The sequence below is a fragment of the Pogona vitticeps genome, chromosome 15, assembly GCF_051106095.1.
Source record: "Pogona vitticeps strain Pit_001003342236 chromosome 15, PviZW2.1, whole genome shotgun sequence".
Classification (NCBI taxonomy): domain Eukaryota; kingdom Metazoa; phylum Chordata; class Lepidosauria; order Squamata; family Agamidae; genus Pogona; species Pogona vitticeps.
The window spans coordinates 6,017,175-6,040,260 of NC_135797.1; the positions used below are offsets into that span (position 1 = coordinate 6,017,175).

At 47.7% G+C, this 23,086-nt stretch overlaps 1 protein-coding gene and 1 long non-coding RNA gene across 2 annotated transcripts; one reads left to right on the top strand and one right to left on the bottom strand.

Annotated features, from left to right (window-relative positions):
- Nucleotides 1-756: 756 nt before the first annotated feature.
- Nucleotides 757-15,097, bottom strand: LOC140702780 (uncharacterized). The gene is made up of 3 exons (XR_013539305.1): nucleotides 12,804-15,097; nucleotides 3,992-10,767; nucleotides 757-3,103 (listed from the first exon to the last, which is right to left on the bottom strand). It is a non-coding gene; the product is annotated as an uncharacterized LOC140702780 (long non-coding RNA).
- An 828-nt stretch (nucleotides 15,098-15,925) lies between these two features.
- Nucleotides 15,926-22,698, top strand: PPP1R14B (protein phosphatase 1 regulatory inhibitor subunit 14B). Its single transcript, XM_072984053.2, has 4 exons — nucleotides 15,926-16,314; nucleotides 20,359-20,442; nucleotides 21,005-21,037; nucleotides 22,185-22,698. The coding sequence occupies exons 1-4, from the start codon at nucleotides 16,063-16,065 to the stop codon at nucleotides 22,251-22,253; spliced, it is 438 nt and encodes a 145-aa protein (XP_072840154.2). The 5' UTR covers nucleotides 15,926-16,062; the 3' UTR covers nucleotides 22,254-22,698.
- The last annotated feature ends 388 nt before the right edge of the window (nucleotides 22,699-23,086 follow it).

A 23,086-nucleotide genomic window follows, 5' to 3' on the forward strand; every position in this document is an offset into this window, starting at 1 on the left:
TCTCCTCTGGTGGAAGTAGAAGATCTCAAGATCTTAAGGTCCGAGCACTGCACGTTGTGGTTGCTTATAGCAAAGCGGTAGATGGCAAATATTGCAAGTTTTTTTTTTTAAGGGCCAAAATAATCTTTGTCTTACCTCTAACAAAAGTGCAGGCCTGGTTCCTCTGCTCCTCACTTTCAGACCGCCAACAAAATTTGAAAGGGCCTCACAAAAATTCATTCTCCTTATTTTCAGAAGGAAAAAAAAACCTCCCTAGTATTTTGGACTGCTGTTCTTCCATAGAATCTGTTTTCTTTGTGTATATGTTTTTAAAATCCTAACTTGTTATATTTTTTGTCTTTGCTGTTAGGTGTCTTGGACATTTTACAGCAAGTGTAGCCTTCCAGGTGGTTGCTGGACTATAAGGCCCATGATCCCCTACCAGGGGCTATGGTGACAGGAGCTGCTGGGAGAGGCAGTGCAGCAATATTTGGAAGGGTGCAAGTTCCTCATCCCTGTTTTACAGCAAAAAAAGAGTGTCGATCTGGGAAAATAAAATGGAAAAATTGTACATTTTTGTCAGCCTTGCCTTGCAACCATTGAAATGGGCATCTGGTGAAATGAACCCTAGTTTTTAAAAAAAATTAATACAGCTTTCCTCAAGCCAAGGCTCTCTCTAGATCTGTGTGACTCCGGTTCCCATCGCCCCCAGACCGATGATGAGAATTGTAGCTGAGCACATCTGGATTTCTCCAGGCCGGCAAAAGGAAGCATGAGTCTTTTTTCATTTTTTTATTTTTCTGGAACGGACTAACACAAAACCTCCCATTCCCAGAAATTGTCATTTTAAGGACCGCAGTCCAGGAAGACGCTGAAATAAATCCGTTTGTCTGCAAGCCAACTTGAGATTTTTTTCCCCCCGTTATACTAAAACCGATTAACACAGCTGTGGAGATACATTTTTCATGTTCCTTCATAAAACACTCTTATTCATTTAACTGCATTATCTGGAAGCAAAAAACGTAACCTTAACATAGTTAAAGAGACAGTGTTTGCTCTGCTGCCGCTTCTTGGAAATCAAATGCCTGATGCATTATTTGGATTTTTTTTTCATACCCAAAGAGTTGATCTGAAAGGGTAACAAGCTGGTGAAGCAGGACTGGGGGCAGTAAGAAAGTAAATTATCAAAATGTATAGGGCTAATGGGAATGTGCAGTAGACACACACACACACACACACACACACACACACACACGCTTTTGAGAACTCAGTTAAGGAAAGGTTTAGAAATTAGACCCTCTCGTATCATATTCATCTCAGTGCGTGCATTTTTTACTCGCCACTACAAGTAAAATACAGATTGGGCTCCGCAAATGGGGGGGAAAGGATCGAATAACTAAAATGTCAATCTGGTTTCGAGATTGACACTAAAATGTCAATCTGGCTTTGTGTCGTCCATCAGTGAGAGCTGGATTTTCACCAACCCTGGACTGAAATTCTAAAAGTGTTTTCGTAGGCAGAGAAACCTGTAAATAGAGCCCCAGGAGGGTGGGGGAGTCACATTAACACACACGTGTGCATGCACGCCCATGCACACACACGCAGAGGAATCACTCTTTGCTTTTTATTTTGTTTTTTGGGAAAAGAAGATACAGAAAAAAGTTTTTTTAAAAAAACTCCCAGGATGGTTCTAAGAGCAATATTTTAGAATCTGGCTCCTTTTATGGTGAAAAAACGGGCTTCTCAGCCCAAACCTCTGTTTTATTAACGGGGAGTTTATTTTAGTCCAGCAGGAGATAGCAACATTTTGGTCCCGTGACTCCCCATCTGTCTTCCTCGGTTTGACACTTTCTGTGTAACATAATCTGTAATTTCCTTTCCCTTTCCACAGAATTCAATACATGATCCTGCAAAGCCACAGAGGTTACGATCGGGGGGGGGGGGGGGGAAGCTCTCCAATGAAAACCCAAATAAAAAGATCAAGAATTGGCAAGAACATCGCTGCAAACCGAAGATATTTCATCCTCTTACACCAGTTTTGCTCATCCTGTAACTTTTGGATCCTTAACCATCTTCATCTTTAAAGATATGGTGGCTTTTAAATATGTTTAAATGTGTATATCAAATACAAACAAACAAACCCCACTATCCATGGAATCAGGATCTGCAGATTCACTTATCCGCAGCCTGAAATTACTAAATTGAAAACTGCAGAATTGTGTACCGTATTTTTCCATGTATAAGACTATACTTTTGTCTACAAATTTTAGTCTAAAAATTGAGGGTCATCTTATACACTGAAGTAAGCTGAGGAGAGTGCAAAAACAAGCGGAGGGGAAAGCAGGGATCAAATTGTTCCTGCAGGGCTTTGATCCCTGCTTTCCCCTCCACTTGATAATCCTTAGCAAAAGGAAAGCAGGGATCAAAGCGCTGCAGGATCAGTTTTATCCCTGCTTTCCCCTCTGCTTGCTAAGTCCCATGGGGCTTAACAAAAGGAGGAGGAAAAGAAATCAAAGCAATTCCGTGGCTGTTTAAGGGAGAAAGGGATCAAAATGATCGTGCAGATGCGGGATTGCTTTGATCCCTTTCCCCCTCCTTTTGCTAAGCCCCATGGGGCTTAGCACGAAGGGAGAAAACAGGGATCAAAGTGATCCTGCAGTGCTTTGATCCCTTTCGCCCTACACTTGCTAAGCCCCACTTAGATTTCTTAATTTTCGGTTAGAAAAGTGGGGGGATGTCTTATACATGGGGGCATCTTATACATGGAAAAATACAGTATTTATATATATTTCCAGGGTGAATTTACCAGAACTGCCCACTAGAGAGCGCCACAGGCCATGCAATGTATAGCATTTGCAACTTCCACGGTTTTGGGCTTACGCTGTGGGAGCTTGGAACCAATTCCGCCATATTTTCTCCCCCTTTTCCAACCTGCTGCTTTGAGAGGTGGTCGGACTACAAAGCCCAGCATCCCTTTGGCCAAGCTTGCTGGGGACGATGGGGGCTGTAAGCCAGCTCATCCAGAAGACACCAGGTTGGTGAAGCTTCTCTTATAAGCTTTGTTACTAGCGATCCTCCAGCTGAATTCAGTTCATCGGCTGAAAGCTACAGATCAGCACAAAATCTGAGAAAAAACAAAACAAAACAAGCAATGTGAGACACATTCCACTGGCACAAGGAAACAACAGAACAATCATGTGAACAATTCCCACAGTCAATATAAGGTCCAATGATTTCCAAAGATCTACATTATATGTCATGCATTTGTGTTGACTCTGGGAGCTTGCACTCGAGAGAGGAGGAGATCCCGTATATGTCTCTTGACCAGATGGAACAGGAAAACTTTTTATTGCAAAATGCAGCATTTCCGAATATCTAAGGGCGAGGGGAAGATTGGTGTGGAAGGCACTGCAGCAAACAATGAACAAGATGTCCAGTTTCTCTTTTGCCTATGCAATGAAAGGTGATCCATAAGCATTGTAGAATATTTACCATAAAGGTAAGCTATCGGTAAAGATTGCAACCTCAACTTTAGGTCTTTCCCTCGTCCCCGGGGAAATGGCGTCACTCCGTGACAGAACACATGCTCTGTGTGCGGCAGGTCCCAGGTTCAATCCCTATCGCTCACCTGCTAGGGCTAGGAAAAGATCTACAGTGGTGCCTCGCCGTTCCACTGAAATCGCTGTCTAGCGAAATAATTGTCTAGCGAAAAGCAAATCGTCGTCTAGCGAAAACCGGTTTGCGAAGCTGGGACCAAACATTGTCCAATGAAATTCCCCCATAGGAATCACTGTCTTGCGAATCGCTATAGCGATTGCAAAAAGTCAATGTCTAGCAAAAAAAACCTGTCATGCGGGGTAACTGTCTAGCGAGGCACTACTGTAGTTTGAAACCTAGATGAGATGGTGGTGGTGGTCAATGTCCACCATACGAAGCTCACTGGGCTCTGAATCCACCTGAGCATAAGTCACTTCAATGGATTCCTGGGCGCTTTCAAAAATATGATACTCACCCATCGCTTGACAAACGCAAATCTTAGCAAATCCCTCGAAGCAGCAAATCAGGGGCAGGCTCTCCCTTTTACAAAGCATTGGCAGCAAAAGCTTTCAAGTACTGAGAAAAGAGCCACATAAATGCACAGTCAGAGAATCACAAATCGACAGCTCAGCACCGGCAGAAAACTGCATTTTCTTTTGGAGGACGTAAATATACTATAGGCTGAGCCACACACCGAAAAGGGGCCCTCGACCCAAAGGAAACTCTCATTACTAGTGCAATACAGGAGAAGCTACTGGGAAAGTGGGCAACTCCCTTTCCAAAATGAATCACGCCTTCCAGTCTAGTGGGAAGATTATGGTTATATTCATTATTTCCCCCCCAGCCATTGAGGTTATGCATCCTTGCTCCACACCTGTAAGATATCTGTTGTCTTGGGGAAAGCTTGCCATCTAGTGGCTGGTGTGGAGAGCTACAGGCGAGATGAGCAAACTATAAAACAATTTTATTTCTGCCCTTTCAACAAGATTAACAACATGAATTAAATGAAAAACGACTGTAGGCATAGGGAGAAAAGCGGAAAAACCGGTGGGGTTACTGAAGCTCCTGCTTCAATCCTTGGGCTCACCCAACTCACCTGCAATGTGCCCCTAACCATCAGTGTCATCCCACGTGAATTGGGCTGACCCTGGGACCCAAGCAGAAACTCTCTAATGACTCGCACTCGCCCCCTGCTGGTGACAGGAAGGTAATGGACTCAACAGGATTTAGGCCATAATAATAATATTTTTAAAAATGTTTGGACAGTGTCATGCGGTGCATAAAGGACTCATGCCCTCCACTAGAGAAATCGTCCTCAAGGGGATGATGTGAAGCTTTCTAGATCAGACAACACAGAGGAACAGAATACCAAGGAATCTACAAGCCACCCCTTAAGATCTTGGGTTCTTGTGGGGGGCAGGCTGGACATCTCCACCCCACAAAAATTGAGGACTATGGAGTTAGCCAAGGAGGCTAAGCCACCTCCCAGCCCTTTAGACGTCTTCTTGCTGTATTGTGTCATCAAGCTGCCTCCAACTTATGGTGACCTTATGAATCTGCCCTCTCCAAAAGGCCCTGAACCCAACTGCCCTGCTCAGCTCTTGTAAAGTCAACCCTGTGGCTTCCTTTGGAGACTCAGTCCATCTCACATTGGGTCTTCCTCTTTTCCTGCTGCCTTCCACCTTTCCCAGCTTTATTATCTTTTATTTTCTTCTCTTTTTAAATTATTATTATTATTATAGAAGAAACAGTGGTACAGTACAGGGTTAAGGGAATGGGAGAGGGCAGAAATTACAGGGTGTGTTAGGAATTTCATATCTCTACATCATTACTATTTTCTTCTCACTATGCAATATTTACTTTATCTTCGATCCAGATGCAGATTGATTCCCATTTCTTATCTATATCACATGTTCTATGTCTGTTAAAGTGTCAATCTCTGCAATTTCCACATTTTTTTTCCCAAAAGATCGCCCTTCGTTGGTGTCCTTGATGTCTTCCAGTATCTGGCATATAAGATTCTCGCCGCTGTCACAATATGGAGTATTAAATATATCGACTGAGTCTGGTAAAATGTTTAGTAAGAAAAGTTCTGGTATCAATGGAATTTTAATTGATAAGATCTTCTGTAATATCTCATGTACCAACTTCCAACAAGCTTCCCTATACATCCACCACATATGATAAAAACTACCTATCTTATCATTACATTTCCAGCACTTATTAGATATATTTTTATACATTTTGATAATTTTTCCAGTGTTAAATACCACCTGTAAAACATCATATATATATTTTCTTTAAGACTCGTTGATTTTGTCATTTTAATATTCTTTCCCCATATTTGCTTCCAGGCATCTAATTCTATATTATGACCAATGTTTTGGGCCCATTTTAGCATACAATCTTTGACAATTTCATCTTGCATTGTTTGATCTAGTAAGATATTGTACAGGCATTTTATAATTCTTTCCTTCTTTTCTAATAACCCCTTATCCAATATTGGTTTTTTTTCTGTATAAAAACCTAACACATTATCTTTTGCATATCTAGACTTTGAGTTTCTGACCACCAATCTAGAGTGATACCTTGTTATACTAACTCCTTTTTCCCTTTTAAATCGGCTTAAACCCAACAGCTTTATTATCTTTTCCACAGAATCCTGTCTTCTCATGACGCACCCAAATTAGGGACGGACTTCATCTCAACATTTTTTGCCTCCAGAAAGAGTCCAGGCTTGGTTTGGTCTAGGACCTGCACAATTCAGACGAATCATTTTGTCGGATGTATGCGTAAACGAAGTAAGCTATACTTCCAGCTCCCCATTTATGGGGGGGGAGAGACTCAGCATGACGTCACCAGTTCTGCAGAAAGGAAGTGATGTGGCCAATTACGCCATAGTTTCCTGGGGGGGAAAGTCCTTCTTTTGACCCTGCCAGCCAACACTGGATTTTGGGAGCCCAAAAAACTTCTCCTTCCCTAGAATCCCACAATTTTAGTGTACCCAAACAGACGCACTGTACTGTAGTCCCATGTATGCCGTGATAGGGCATTAAACTAACACGCCACACAGCAGGATGAGACAGGATATAGGTCAACAAAGGATGGAAGGAATGGGGCTGGTTTCTAGGGGAGCCTTTGACCCAGAACCCGTCATGTGACTTTCCCATCATCTAACCCCCCTGTGGATGCTGAAACACGCGGATTAGAGTGAACACTATTATAAAAGCAAACGCTATATATATAGCATGGTCTCTGGCTCCCTCTAGGGGCCAGTTTTTGTAACTTCGTTGAAATACCAGTACTGTATATATTTCCAGGAATGTTTCTTTTAACATTTTCTGTATTTCAGATCATGGATAACTGAATCAGCGGATATGGAGGTCCTAGTGTATGTCCAGCTGTGGGTTAGGCAATATCTTTACCGTGTTGGCAAAATGACTACAATAAGGCAAGCTTGAGGGTTCCACAGAACTATTCATTAGGCAAAGATGGCATAGAACTGGGGGTTCGAGCAGAAAGTCCAAAAACGGATGCGGCTCATGGCATCAGACGGCCAGGAAGGCAAGATTTTAGATCCTACAGGAGGCAGAGGTAACAAATCTCTCGATTTCCATGCTTTCCAATTTACCGGCCAAAATCCTGTTGCACTGCTACAAAAAAAGGCGTAACTTCTAGTGGCTGATAAGAAATCTCCCTGTGTTATCGGTTGCACTCCACAGCCCGCAACACAGCATTCAACAAGGAAGGCCGAGAGAGATTTCTTAATTTACGGCAATTTGGCATGGAAAGTTGCACCTTTTCCAGCCATGGAGTTGAAGAAAGAAAAGGGGCACCTTTCCTATCTCTGTCCAGCATCCTGAACAGCAGGCTCAGTTCTGGCTGTACTACCAGCACAGTCCCGTTTTAGTGGTAAAGTAGAACCCATGTATCTGCAGGGGATTGATTCCGAATCCATTCCCCGCGCATGCTGAAAAATGTGGATGCTAGCTATTTTAATACAAAGCATGGTCTCTGGCTCCCTCTAATGGCTAGTTCTAGTCATGACATCATAGAACTACCAGGGAAACCTATACAGTACATAGAATGGTCTCTGGCTCCCCCTAATGGCCCATTCTACTAACTTTCCCTTTAGAAATATGTATTTCTAGGATTTTAAAAAAATATTTTTTAAATATTTTCAGACTGTGGGTAAATGAATCAGTGGATACAGATCCTGTGGATACGGAGGGGTCCTACCGCACTGCTGACTCTGGTGGCTACCAGGAAGAAGAATAGGTTAAATAGACTATGCAGCTCTCAGATGCCAACCAGGCAGCCGAAACAGGTCCCTCCTACTTAACACCAAAAAGTGGCACTCTGCACATGTTCAAGAAGACATCCGTCTTACGATATATAGCAATAATTTTAATAAACTTGAGCTCGGGTTCTAATGAAGCCCTTTTAACGGTCCCACGGTGCTGCATCCCCCCCACACCAATCATCTTTTTAAAAGGTTGCTGGAAGCTGGCACCGCTCAGTCGGTTGCAACGCCGGGCTGTGAGTTCGAATCCCCACTGTGTCTCTCAGGAGAGGGCCTGGTCGAGATCAACCAGAGCAGAGGTGGGTGATGGGGGTCACGAGACGATACTTGCCATCCGTGGAGCCGTGGGCACGCCACGTGGCCCCAGGGAGAAAGGCTGGTGAATACTTGTGAATATTTGTGACCTAGGAAGAACCAGTTATAATCAATGGATGCTTTGGGTTTTTATGGGTGGGTTTCTTTGTTCTTCCCCAAATCTATTTCTCCATGGAACCTGAAGGGGGAGATGATTACTCGGAGCTCCGAGCCAGCAGGATCCGCACAATGCTCCCTCTCTTGTGAAACGAGAGAGACAGACAGACGGGTGCTTCTCCCTCCCTCCCTCCCTCTCCGGTCCTTCTCCTGTCTCCTATTGTATTTTTCAGATCACCCTAGGGATGATGAATGCCACCGCAGTAGCAAAGAGCAGAAAGCAAACCGGAGGGAGGGAGGGAGTTTCATTTAAGAAATAAGAAATTCCCTTCTGGCATCAGCTGGAATCTCTGACATCTATTTGTCTTTTTACGGAACTACTAAACTCCACCACCAACCCACCCTGCCCCCATATATATATATATATAGTGTCTTTTTAAATTCCTATACCACCTAATTCCGATCACCCTCCTAAAGGGTACGCGCAAACCTATAAGAAGAACAGCAAAGAAGAAGTTAAGCGAGAAAGTCTCAGGTCTGGATCTTCTCCCCTTTGGGGAAAAGGTGGCAGAAGGTGAGGTTTTTGGGAAGAGGGCGTAGGAAAACAATGAGAAGACAGGGGGCTCAAGACGGAAATTGCGGTAGACGTGGGGAGGAAACCGTCGTGCACGGCGTGCAGAAAGTTGAAAAAGATTCTAGAAAGGGTAGAATACAAATTCATCAGATTAAAGAGAACAGAGGAGACTGAGAATCAACAACATAATTTCCTCTGTTTTAACCTGTGGGATTCATTGCCACAAGGTGTAGCAATGACTGCTTGTTAGATGGGTTTAAATGGGAGCCTGGACATAATATTGTGATTATGATACCCTCACCATCATCTTAGAATGGCCGAGCTGGAAGGGACCCTCTGGATCATCCAGTCAAAGAGGCTTAGCCAGGAATCGAACTCACAACCTCCAGCTCCACAGGCAGACGCCTAAACCACTGAGCTATCCAGCAGTTCATATTATTATTATGATTATCATTATGATGACCATTATGATTATGGTGATGGTGACTTCATTTTTTATCCCACCTTCCCTTCCCATTCAGGGACCGAAGGCAATTTATAACACGGGGAAGGAGAAGAAATACAGGTGCATAAATTATAATATTCACATCTATGAAAAGTTTACTGACTGAGAAGACACTTCAAAGCATTCGAAACGGAACCCTATACTGTACATAAAAAAAAAAAGAATTTCTAAAACCATGAACAAAAAAAGGGGGGGCCAATCACCAAAAACCTCTCTTTTGATGGACATACCAGCTGCTCGCTCTCAGAGGCCGGTCTTTGCCTGCCAACAGATGGAGAACGAGGACAGCCGAAACTTTAAAAGGCTGATCCTCGGAAGGGAAGCAATGAAGGAAAAGGGAAATATCATCAAGGGCAAGGAGGATCTATCGCTGGCGACCAGGATCAAGACCATCCATGCTCCTGTATTCCCAGTCACTGTGTTTGGGTGGGAAAGCTGGAGAGTAAAGAAGGCTGATGGGAAGAACACGGGTTTGTTTTAAATATGGTGCTGGGGGTGAGCTTTGCGGATGCCCTGGACTGCAAGAAAGACCAACAAGTGGGTCCTTGATGAAATCAAGCTTGAATGGCAAAAAAATGTGATGCAATGGATGCTGTCCCACTTTGGGTGTGTCATGAGAAAACAGGATTCCATGGAAAAGACGGTGCTGCTGGAAAAGGTGGAAGGCAGCAGGAAAAGAGGACGGCAAGATGGATTGACTCCCTAAAAGGAAGCCACGGGGTTGGCTTTGCAAGAGCTGAGCTGGGCAGTTGAGGAAGAGGACATTTTGGAAATCACTCGTCTCGGAGGTGCACCTCGTGAGAACCACAAGAGGCACGCCTGGCAGGGCAGTGGGGCCAAGAGGAAGGCCTTCAGGGCCGGAGATCTTAAAACCTGGGGATGCATCTATGAGGGTGGTGTGGGTGTGCGGTCCTTTCAATAGCCCGAACTTGCGCTGCGTAGGCTTCGTCGGACTTAACCAGCCCTTTGATCCGGGCCACAAAACGGACAGGCCGTCAGCAAGGACGGGCTACGTCTCCTTCTAACCCAACACGTCAGATCCATTTAAGTGTCTCAGCATTTTCCAAAGGCAGTTAAAGTAGAGCGCATTATAGCAATCCGAGAGGGATGTAAACAAAGGCACCCTCCAGATAGTGTGTTTGTTTCTCTTATTACCGGTATTTTGCACTTCCTAGTAATTATCAAGATTTGCCTAGTGAGAAGGAAGCCAGCACTGCAGCTCCCTAATGCTGCCTTTTCTCATCGGCTCTGCGCTGCCGCTGTTGAATTGTTCGGCTTGGTTTCTGCATCCCCTTCATTTCTTCTTAATTTTCGGTCTGGAGGGAGAGTGGCCGCTGTCACCTGTGATCCCTCGTGCATTGACCTTTGTGTTTAACTTGCCTTTTAAATACAGGAAGCACCATCGTGCACAATCACACTTACACAAACATAGGATGCAGGAGCCGGGATGTGCAGTATCTAAAAGGAAAGAGTACCCCCCCCCAAAAAATGAGATTCAGGATGGAAAGGAAAGTGTGACAAAGTGGAACCAAGGAAGGAAGGAAGGAAGGGAGACCCTTAAATCAACCAACCCATGGGACTTAGGAAAACTGTCTTGGAAATCAGGCAGAAAACCTGATCCTATTGGTATAATGGGCAAGGTTTGGGGGGAAACATTGAATCATAGAATAGTGACGCTGGAAGGGGCCTACGAGGCCATCAAGTCCAACCCCCTGCTCGGTGCAGGAATCCAAGGAGATCTGCCAGGTGGTTGTCTACGGTTCTCTTGAATGCCTCTAGCATTGGAGCATTCACCGCCTCTCGAGGTCAATGGTCCCATTGTCGTACTGCTCTAACAGTTAGGAAGTTTTTTCCTGATATTCAACCAAAATCTGGCTTCCTGTAACTTGAGCCCATCGTTGCACGTCCTGCACTCTGGGAAATGGGAACTTACAGGACTAATCGGGTGCAAGTGTCCTGTCCAGAAGCAGAACCCTAATGCACACATTATCATAGCCACAACAAACATCCCAAGAAAGATGCAGAATTTCACATGTGGAAATAACCTCCCGGCCAGGATTCAAACTTGAGTGTCCAGGCTAGGGAATGAATCCAGAAGGACATCTGAGCTAACAAATTGAATATTCAGAGTGAATTTAGCTGCATCGAGTACAGATCATCTCCCTTATATCCTTCCAGCTGGTCATGGAAAACCTCTCCCTGATTTCTGGATTAGGTTTCAATTTTGTTTCCCTCCCTCACCCCGTCTGTTATTAACCTCAGACACCAGTCTGTGATTGTGCCTTTCAAAAAAAAAAAAAGATTTGGAAATTAATTTTCCATGTAACCGAAATGAACTTACAATGCTATGTAAATAAGGAAGCGAATATCATTTAATGAGCCAGATCCACAAGGTCTACAGCAGACCCATTAAAATCAAAGGAAGTTCAAATTAATCGTGGCTAATTTGCTGTATTGATTTCAATAGCTCTCCGCTGAGTTTATCTAAACTGGGACCGATCCATATGCCAGCATCAGAGGAGGAGGCTGAGGCACAAGCTCGAAGCCTCGCTCCGTAGAACAAGCAAGAGGGGCAGTATAGGGAAAAAAACAGCACCACAGCAAAACAGAATAAAACAGCCCCAAGAAATAGTTTTGCAAAATAAATATCTCCTGGATAGCAAAACAGATAAATAACCAAACACATGAGATATATGCTGTTGTTAAAGTTAAAAAAAAAACACACACACAAACAGATGGATACATCTTCAAAAGACTTCGGCTGAACCAAATAGATATATTTGGACAGAGGAACAATATTAAATGCTTCTAATGCTGAAATTTGACGTTTTTACAGCCTCTCATGCTGCCTATGGTTTAAGTGACTGGTAAGGCTTTTCTGGGCTGGAGTGACTGGATTTCTGCAAGCAGGGGGCTGGATTTGAAGGCCTTATAAGCCCCTTCTAACTCAATTATTCTATGATTCTATGACAGTCAATCTATTCGGCACTAACAAAGTACAGTATTCCTTCCTGCCCAAATTCAAAGAAAGCCCTGCCTCTCTGCTGTGTTTTCCCTATTGCCTCTCTTTCGTCGGTCAAAGTCAGTGTGTGTGTTTGTTTGCTGTTGATCTGTTCGTAACTGTAAGTAATTAAACATTTTTTATTCTTTCACCTACAAATGCTTCAGAGTGACTTATTGAGACTGTGGGTCAATAAAGGACAAAGGGGTGGACGGACTCCTGGGGGAAAATAGCTGTAAGTTCCTCAGAGTCCACCCCTTGGTCCTTAACTGGCACTTACGGTCTCAATAACTGTACTTCGACTGCATAGCCAAAGGAATTTTATCAGAAATTTCTAGACTCTGCAACAACTACTTTCCTTCTTTTTTTTAAAGCTATATAGCCATAGTATTGTCTTTGTCCCATGCTTTCTGTTGAGTCCCTGGACTTCTTCCCCCATTGCTCTGCCCTCACCCAGGTGTATTTATTTTTTAAAAAAATAAAGTATTAATACCTGGTTTTCCTCCAATAGGCTATAGATGCCCCAGATAACTTTCCTTTTCACCGCCTTGCAAGGGAGGCCAGGCTGAGCTTAAGGTGGCTGGTTCCATGGTGATCTGGTGAATTTCACAGCTCTGCAAGGGGGAATTTGAACCCGAGTCTCTGAAATCCTAGTCTTTAACCCAGGAAGCAGCTGCACCCCAAAAGCTCTCCAGGAGGCCTGCGGCCAGAATTCGCTGCCCGACGGGAGCTGTGAAGGAGCAAAGCCTTCTGCGCACTGTGTTCTGGCGCAGTAAACATGCTCAACATATGGAGAGTCTCCCTTTCTCTGGGATCTGGAGTTTTATAAAGATCTCGGATAACAAACCAGCCTTGGGGGGTGGGGGGGAATCTCTGCCATAACCCCTAGAGAACTGCTCCCGGTCTAGCCAGCAAGCTGGCCAATGAATTGACTCAGCTTCCTATGTTTCACTCTGCTTCTTGCAGCTGCTGCTTTTCTCTCTGGCAGGAAGTGGCTGAATTAAGCTTCTGTTGGGACCCAAACCACGTGGCTGTCCTCTTTCTCTCTCCCCCCCACCTTTCCTCCAAGGATCCTATATCTTAAAGCCATACGGGTCCTTTTCTCTCCTCCCTTCTTCTATACCCTCCTTAAGGCCTTCTTCCCCAGCCAATACCCGGCATTGGAAGTTATGATCAGAAGCCCCAAAAGGATCAGATGCCATCCTTGGCGAGAGTCTGCTTTCTATTTGCACATTTCACTCTGCTGAGAGAGGAAGGCTCCAGGGAGCAGATCCTGTGCCAAGGAACATTTAAACTTAGAAAGGGACCCCCCTTTTTTTTTTCCTGGCTGCCGGCTTTGAACAACTGTGAGAAACCCAGCGCCCTAAGTTCTTCTTGAGCCTTTATGGTGTCCCTGTTTCAGATTCATCTGCGAGCCGGGACAGCTTTTAAAGCAAAGTGTTGTCTCCAGAATAAAAAAAAATATGAAAGGAAGGAAGGAAGGAAGAAAGGAAGAAAGGAAGAAAGAAAGAAAGAAAGAAACGAAGAAAGAAAGAAAGAAAGAAAGAAAGAAAGAAAGAAAGAAAGAAAGAAAGAAAGAAAGAAAGAAAGAAAGAAAGAAAGAAAGAAAGAAAGAAAGAAAGAAAGAAAGAAAGAAAGAAAGAAAGAAAGAAAGGGGGGGGGAAAGCAATGCAGTCTTTGGGCAAAGTTTTAAAAACCATCCTGCCAGACTTGGTTTTGCCTTTTCGGAATAGAAAAGGGGCAGCTTTAGAAGAATAAATGCTGAGTTACAGAATTTTTTTTCCTACCTTGGTTTTAAACCATGCATGCAAAGTGACTGTATAGACACGGTTCCGTGGAAGCAGATCCTGGGGGGTGATTAATCTGGATCCACACAACACTGCATCAGTCCACATGAGTTAAAGGCTAACGCTGTTCCTAATGTTTCTCAGACCCCCCGAAACGCTGTCCTTTCAGAATTCTGATCTGCTCCACTCCGGGGGGCCCCATAAATGCTAAGTATGCCTGAATCTGGATCCACTCTCATGTGTATTTAGATGTATAACTTTAGGTCCACTGGTTTCAATAGGTTCAGGCAAAGTATGGGTTAATCCTGGATCCAATCCATTCTACCTGAGCATCTTTATATGTGTTTCTATTTTGCCATATATGTCAACACGTGAAATATATGATGTGCGTGTGTATATTGACAGGTAAAACAGTCCTCCGTGTAAATATCATGAAATGTTATTTATATACATCATCTCCCCTTAGGTGCATACAAATCCATCATTGCACAAAATGTGTTATTCTGTGTTAAATACACAAGACATGACTCTGCTGTGGGAATATCCCCATATTTATATTGTCTAAAGGTGCATGTGTATACAATCTATACTGCATACAAGATGCAATGATCAAATACATTCAGATTATAGAGGAAGAACGTGGTCATATAAAATAATGAATCATAAGGAGGCTGCTTTAGGGGTGTGTACATGAGATCCTAATATGGGAATACTAAAATAAATACATTAAACGGATTTTTGATCTTATTTTTGTCGTCGTCCCCTTTCATGCCTCTGAGAGTGCATGCAATGGGTCTGCCTTTCTATATGCAATCGGTTTGCAATACAGTATATTGATTGTATATGTGCATGTGTGTGCGCGCGTGCGCGTGTACATACATGCATGCAAAAGGAGGGTTGTAAAGACACACCCTTTCTGGATCAGGGAAGGGAGATTTCTCAGCCCGGGGTTTGGAGAGGGGGCGGTGGGGAGGGGGCTTCAGAGGACCGGGGAGCCCGATTTGGGGGTGGGGTGGGGGGGTGGGGGGCAGGCAGGGTCCGGAGCAGCCGGACAAGGGCCGGCAGGGTGGGGGGGGGAAGGGCAAGGGGGGGGGAGGGCAGCCGGGCGGCCCCTTTAAGGGGGCGGGGTGCGAGCGGGGGGGGCAGAGAGAGGAAGGAGACGGAGCCCGAGGCACCGGCAGCGGCCGCGTTAGGAGCAGCGGGACAAAGGGGCGCAGCGGTGGGGGTGGGGTGGGTGGCGTGCCAAAGCGGATCGGAAACCAGTTTCGCTCCTGGTGGCTCCGGGAAGTCGCCCGGAGGAAGGTTTCTGCAGATCGGAGCGAGAAAACCAACCAACCAACCCCCCCCCCCCCCCAGTTTTGCAAACAAGGCGGGGAGGAGAGCAGGGAAGAAAGGAAAAGAGGCGGAGTTGGGGGAATCCGGTTCTGATTCGGCGCGCCGAGTTCCTGCCTTGTCTCTTTTTTGGAAGGGGGAGGGAGGACGAGAGGAGGCACGATCCTCACCCTGTTTGCACGTGGATCCGGAGCAAGGAGGGGGTGGAGAGAAGCCCCCACAAAGCAAAGCCCCCCCCTCTCTTTCCGCCGCCCCGTCGGTCCGATCCGGTTCGCACGTGGCTCCGATCCCTCTGGAGAGGCCGGTTCGAGACCCCTCGAGGGGGAGAGAGAGAAAAAAGAAGTCTCGCTCCTCTTGGCTCCGGCTTCCCCCAACCCGAGAAGAAAGGAAGCGGAGTGGTGTGGGGGGGGGGGAAGAGAAAGAGGATTAAAGAAGAAAGAAAGTCCGATCCGATTGGGGCGCCGGTCCGGTTCGTAGGGTTTCTCCCGCTGGTGTTTCCACGTGGATCCGGCCCCGGGAGGCGGAACCGAGGCTCGTCGGGGGGGCCAGAAAGCGGAGCCGCCGCGGCTTCTCCCTTCCAAGAAGTTGCGGGTCTTGCGGAGCCACTCCGGTTCCGATCCGGTTCCGATCCGGATGGCGGCGCCTTGTAGCCCGGAGAGCGGCCCTCCTCCTCCGGCGGCGGCGGCGGCGACCGTGGCTGGGGCGACGGGGCCCCGAGTGTATTTCCAGAGCCCCCCCGGGTTAGAAGCGGCCCCGGAGGAAGAGGAAGGCCCGGTCCGGCGCCAGGGAAGGGTGACGGTGAAATACGATCGCAAGGAACTCCGAAAGCGGCTCCATTTGGAAGAATGGATCCTGGAGCAGCTGACGGTCCTTTACGATTGCCAGGTAATGCATCCCCCCCCCTTTCCAAAATCGCCCTCGTTCCTGGCACCCCATAACGACCCCACCCCATATCCCAGTCCCCTGATAATTCTTTTATCCGTCTAACTGGCCCCATCGCATTACAAGGGGCTCTCAATGTTGCACTGGGCCGATATAGGTCAGTAACCCCCTCACCTCACATTCCCCCCCCCCACGGAAAGCATCCCTCCTTTAAATCTTTCCCACTTGGGTGGGAAAACTCTTCCCCCCCCCCCTTGGATCACCCCCGGTGGGTTTTCTGCTAAAGAGGAAGGTCTCTGCCCCGAAGGGCTTCCAACCGGAAGAGAGGGGACGAGAGGGTTAATGGATCTTCTCCCCCCCCCCCCAAAAAATAGACCTTCCCCCTTATAATATAAAATAATTCCCCATGTAACAAAGGGAATGAAGGGGTTGCTGGGGACAAAGTGGGGGCTTTTTTTTTTTTTGATAACTTGCCCCCACCCATGAGATCGCTCCCTATGGATCTCGGGGGGGGGGGTCTTGAGCGGGCCCCACTGCTTCATGCCGCCTTGCCCCATAACCCCCTCTCCCCCCCCAGGACTCAGCCCTAGGCGGCTTTGCTTTTCCTGTGATGACTTCCAAGACATTTATTTGCCTGCCTTCTGCCTCCCACATCCTGTCCCAGCCTCTTAGTCAGACCCGATTCTCTGCCCCCCCCCCAAGTGGATAAGGCCGCAAGGTCAGCCCTCCGGCACCCTCTTCCCTGCCCCCCCCCCACTGTGTCTCACACAACACACACACACACACACACACACCAGGCCTTCATATCCTGCCTCTCTTTGGGGAGTGGCTTCCCTAGTTTTCTCTCTGCCCCCCATCCTCCAGAGCAGATGCTCCTTTTATTGTGCAACCCCCCCCCCCCCCGATCCCGGGAACCTGAAATAAAATATGGGCCGTGCAGTCTGGTTACCTGGAAGGGGGGGGGGAAATATCTCCCACCTCCCTACTTTATAGGACATCTTACATCTGAGCAAACCCTGCACAGCCTCTCCATCTGAAACACACCTCCCAGCCTTGCTTATAGGATTTGCTTTATTGTTCCTCTACTCTCTGCTTAGACCTTTTTTTGATTCGTTTTTAGCTGGTGCCTACAGATATATGTGTGTGTCTCTGTGTGTGTATGTATATATATATATGTACATATTACACTCATTATGATGACTGTTCTTCCTGCTCTGTCTTCCTTTGGAGCCCATAAACTGGTAGGAGCCATTAAATTTCCTGCCCCGAGACCCTCTCCCCCCCCCCCCGCACCTCTCCAGGGAGACGGAGGGCCTGCTAGCCAGAATCCGACTTCCATCACAAACAACCACCATGACCACAAAAAAAAAACACATTTAAAAAGGTTGTCACCCCACAATTCGGGGTCAAGCCCCTGGACAGTGGGTGCCCTATTATCTATATGGGGTGGGCATCTCTGGGCAGATGGGGGGGGGTTTCTCCCTAGCCACCTTAACCAAGGCAGGCATCAAAATGCCCTGTGTGCCCATTGTGTGGTCTTCCATTCTGCCTTATTGGGGACCCCCACTTTACCCCAAATTCTGAAAAAAGGGGGGGGGGTTGCCTCTCCTCCTCCATTCCTGCCTTTTTTACTGCCGAGGCTGGCTTGGCCCTGCTCTCTACTTCAGATGCCGGTGGTGAAGGTCATTTAAGGTCACCGGGTAGGAAGCCCTTTCTGGCCAGGCCTTTGTTTGGGGGGGGGCTCGGAGGAGTGCACGTTGTTGCAGAAATTAGTGTTCAAAGCTTTCCCTTTCTCCACGCTCATCATCTCCCCCACCCCCCCACCCCCTTTCTCTCTATCAGTCTTGGCAGGCCTGGATTATGCAGGCGGGGATCTCGGTCCGCTGGGGGGGGTGCAGATCTGTTCGGGGCTGGGTGGTCCCCCTCTTATCCCCCCACTTGGCAAAATGGTCCTTGGCTGTTGACACAGCTTTTTCTGGAGAGGAACAGCTGCCTTTCTAGATAGTTTATCCCCCCCTTTTTTTTTCCCCCTCTCTCTGTGTGCTTCTTAACCCTGTAGGACTCTCTCATTGCCTAACACTTAAGACATAATGAGATTATGTTACAAACAGGGAGGGAAAGCCGGTTACATCTCCTCCTCTCCCCCCCCCTCCCCCCTTGCAACCTTGTTTTTTCCTCCGTAATCGGTGGGAAGGAAGCAAAGGGAAATCGCGGGGGGGGGGGGGGGAACTACCCTGCAGTCCCTCGAAGCAGCATTCGAACCCGAGACTCGCGTCTAAATTTGTCTCTTGTGGGATCTCAATGACCAGATCAACTTTCGGCCTGTCTCCGGGTCTTGCTCAGGCCTCCCCCCCAATGCTGGCAGATGCCATCTGGCAGATGGCCAGACGGCCAGAGCCCCCACCCCACCCACCCCCCAGGCTGTGGATATATTGGAAGTGAAGAGAGGGTGGATTTAAGTCAGCCTTTTGGGTCTCGTGTCTGAGCTGGCTAATGGGGCCGTAAGTAGCTGGTCAAGGCTGCGCCGAGCTTAAGCCAAGGTTTCGTAAAGCCTTCCTGGTTGACTATTAGCCAGGGAAGTCATAAATGCCAGCCTTGGGAAGCTGGTTTACCTTTGTTCCTATTTCTCCACTGCTTATTAATACCCTTCAATGGCTTCCCTTGTTATACCAGAGCGTGATGTTGTGAGCGCTAGGAGGTGAAAGCAGGGTTGTGGGGGGGAGATGTCGGCGGGGCCAGTTCCCTGCACGCCCTGGACGAGACTGTGCTCAGCGGGGCTTATAGTGGGCAGCAGGGCTGGCAGCTGACTTTTAAAAATATATATATATTCATATATATAATCCTGAGTCAAAGGAACCAGACGGAGCCCCGTTTGGAGACCGAGAACCAGTGGCTTGGAAGAGTTTCTCCATGAATCAGGACAGAGGCGGGCCCCGATCCTAGGCAGGGTGAGGCAGCTGCTTCAGATGGCAGAGGATCGGCAGCAAAGTGCCCAACAACAGAGCGGTGTACTCTGCCCGCCCGGCCCTCGGCAGACCTCAGGAGCACTGCTTTTAGACTCTCATATCCCCCCCGTTAAAGAGTACGGGAAGGAAAAGAGAGCCTCTTTGTTTTCCATCTCGGTGTTGCAGCCTCTTCTAAAAATTAAATTAGATTTATTATTGTCCGGTTTGCAGGGAAGTTTTTAACCGTCCGGAGATGACTCTGAAAGGTATCCTTTCACTGGCTGAGGGCTGTCGCCCCAAGAAGCCTGCCTTTTGCTCTGCAGCAAAGGGGGTGGAGTGGGGCAGGACTACTCTTGAGGAAGAACTACAACCAGCCCCCCCCCATTAGTTAGGCTGGGAGGTGTGGATGGGAATTGGCGTCCAACCTTTGCTGTGCCACATTCCTTTGCCTTGCCTTGGCCTAGAAATAAAGATGGCACCTCACCGTTCTTGCTTCTTCCTACGCCGTGTATAAATCCAGAGACAGGAATGTTATGTTTTAGAAGTAATTTGTGTGTCTTATTTCTTAGCAGCCAGAGTGGCTTTATTGGTGGTGGCCCCTTGATCCCCATAAGCAATCCATTATTAACACTGAATTGTCACCCCCAAGCAAGAAACAGAAGAGGAAGTGCTCTCTGGTTCCCTTTAGTGGCCAGTTCTGATACTGCACCTTAGAAATATTTATAATTTTTTTATTACTATAACACCCCTCGGTGTCCACCAAGGATGAGCAGGATGGGCAGGAGAGCTTTATGAAACCCCAGGCTCCCTTCCTAAAAGCTGTAGCTAAGGGGGAGCCCCTGCAAAAAATAAGGGAAACTCTCTCTCTCACTCCAACACACTCAGTGGCTCTTGCAGCGACGAGCAGAAAAGTCACATTTTTTCCTTGACCGGGAACGCAGTCCTTTCCCTTGCCCAGGAGGCCTCAGTTTCCTGTTCGGAAAACATTTTGGGTGCAAGACTCTTTCCCAGTTTTGTTTCTTTCCCCCTTTGCAACCCTAAAATCTGATGACCCTTGATGGGGATTTTCTCTCTTCTCGCTCCCCCACCTCACCCCGGGCAGGAAGAAGAGATACCAGAATTAGAAATAGATGTTGACGAGCTTCTGGACATGGAAAGCGACGAGTCCCGGAGTGCCAGAGTGAAGGTAGGGGGTGTGTGTTTGTCTGGATCTGGGGTGGGTGGGTGGAAATCTCCCTTTGCGGCTGCTTGGCCACCAGCCCGCTTGGAGGAGGGGGCTTTTTGGCCAAAGGAAGGGAGCAGACACACACAGGTTGTGTGACAGCAGCAGATTGAAGCAGATCGAGCCAAGAAGTGGTTTTTTTTGGGGGGGGGGGTCCAGTCTGGCCAGATTAAAAGGGGGCAGAGGTCCTTTTAAAAGCTAAAAAGAAGCCAGCCTGAGAGAGCTGGGTTGTGTGCGCAGATCAATCAAAATCCGCATTAGGGGTAATTGCTTTGATTAGACCTAGGACCCTTTATCGGGTCACAAAGTAAGGGGGTGCAATTTTGCATAAATCAGAAAGGTGCCCTTTGGGGACTGCACCCCCCCTCCCCGGTGCGTCTACGCCCATCAGCCCCTTTGTTGAAAGTGGGGCGGGGGGGAACGTCCCGGTCGCTTGAAACCTATCGGGACTTGGTGGCTGATCTGAGAGCGAGGGGGCGCGGCGTTTGGATCGTCGGCTTGACTTTATAAATGTCTTTTTCAACAGGAACTCCTGGTTGACTGTTACAAACCCACAGAGGTGAGTATGTGTGGCAGACACACACACACACCCTTTTCCCACGGCGGAGCGTGTTCCCACGCTCTTTCCAGCCGCCCCAGGGCACGGGAGGTGGGAGAACCCAAATATCTCCCTATTTCCCAGCGGCTGCGATGATGCCCAGGGAAGGCAGCAGCTGCCTCCTCGCCCTCTCCTCCTCCTCCTCCTCTTCCTTCCTCCCCCAGCAGGGAACCGGCTCCTCTCCCTCCTGCCACCTGTTAAGGGTCTGATCAGCTGCCTTCTGCTCCCTTTTGCCAGCTTCCCCCTTGCCTGGCCCACAGAAGCAGAGCTTCTTCTGGGGGTGCAAAGAAAGCCGCTGTTTTGAAAGGAGGGGGGGGTCTTGGCTTGGCCTTATTTTGCTGCTGGGAAGAGGCTTAATCAGCAGCCGGCCGTCAAAAGGGTGATGGCTGGAGTCGGCTGGAAGCAGCCCTCCGAATGTTGCTGGACTACAGCGGCTTCTGTCCACTGCACCCGGCAGAGCCGTCTGTGTGTTTTAAGGCACAGATTCCCCAACAACTCTTGCATCTCCTCACTTTTAGCTGGACTGCCACTGATGCTGGAGGTTCTAAAGCAGGGGTGGCTAAGGAGAAATTAATAGTCACCACCTGGATGGCTCTGGAAGCTTCCCAAAGGGGCATAGGGATGCTAGTCTCCCTCACTTGTTTCTCCCCGGGATCTGTGATCTAGAGATAGACTGCACTTGGATATGGAGGTTCCATGTAGCAATCGTGGCCAACCATGTGCGTGCATGCGTAAAATCCTTTACTTCATGGCCTCTGAACTAGGGGATATAAGGTATGCAAAATGATTCAGAGATCAAGAATCGTCGTCATCCTCTTAGAACTGCAGAGCCGGAAGGGACCCTTTGGATCATCCAGTCCAGCCCCTCTCAAGGAGGCCCAGTGGGGGAATCGAACTCCCAACCTCTGGCTCCACAGACAGGGACCTCAACCCCTGAGTAATACAGCAGAACCTCGCCAGCTCGGGGTTTGCATCAAAAGAACCGGGGGGTGGGGGAGCGATTCGCAAACCCGTAGAAACTTGTGTCTTTGTGCGGGAAATATTGCTGTGCTGACAGTAACGCCTCTCTTTCCTCTCTCTTCCCCCCCCCCCCCCAATACGCTTCTAGGTTTTTGTAGCCGATTTGCTAGACAAGATCCGCGGCATGCAGAAGTTAAGTACCCCCCAGAAGAAGTGATCTGACGACCGGCCGCTCTCCCATCCACACGGCCTACCCTTTGTCACCGAAGCTCTGGATCCGCAGGGTTTGAGGAGAGAGAGAAGGGGGGTGTGTGTGTTTCTCTCGCAAGGGTCTGGCGGGAGGGAGAATCCGCTACTCCCACCCACCCCTCCAGAGCAGGAAGACACTCCGTTTTTGGGATGCTTTGATAATCAAACCTGTCTGGACAACCTCTTTCAGCAATATCAACCCCGTTCCTCCTGGTCGGTCCCCAGTTAGACATATGGGGAGGTGGGCTGGGGAGGAAAATTCGTTGTTCTTCAGGGGGAAGATGGGAGGGACAATGTAAGGGCTTGTCCTCTTTTTTTTGTTGTTCCTTTTTCTTTTTAGAATGTTTGGGGTTTGGGGTTTTTTTTAATTATTGTGTTTTTATATAAATTTAATAAAGATGCTTTGAGAACAAGGGTCTGATTTTTTTTGGATCGGGAACAAAAAAACCACAGCGGGCAGAGAATTCCAGCTTGTGGAGGGCATGGAGGTTAAGAATCTGCTTGCCTAAAGCAGTAATGGGGAAAGGGTAGCCCTCCTATGATGGCTGGACTACAACTCCCATCTGCCTTAAGCAGGTTCGTTGTAGTGGTAGGAGACGTGTGGCTTTTCAGAGGTTGGACCACAATTTCCCACCTGTCCTGGCCAACACTATGATGGGGATGATGGGAAAGGAAGCCACCACTGCATCTGAAGGCCAAAGAGGTGGTCGCCTGCTGTGTCAAACTTGGCTGAGCCCGCCAAATCTGCCCAGAGGGTTATAAATTTCCAATCTTGTTTAGCTGTCCGGGGAGGGGGGGTAG

Bases quoted from the DNA above. Each gene is read 5' to 3' on its own strand.
- PPP1R14B (XM_072984053.2), top strand. From the start codon at position 16,063: ATGGCGGCGCCTTGTAGCCCGGAGAGCGGCCCTCCTCCTCCGGCGGCG. The intron at 16,315-20,358 runs GTAATGCATCCC...CACCCCGGGCAG, and splicing joins CGGTCCTTTACGATTGCCAG to GAAGAAGAGATACCAGAATT. The intron at 21,038-22,184 runs GTGAGTATGTGT...ATACGCTTCTAG, and splicing joins ACTGTTACAAACCCACAGAG to GTTTTTGTAGCCGATTTGCT.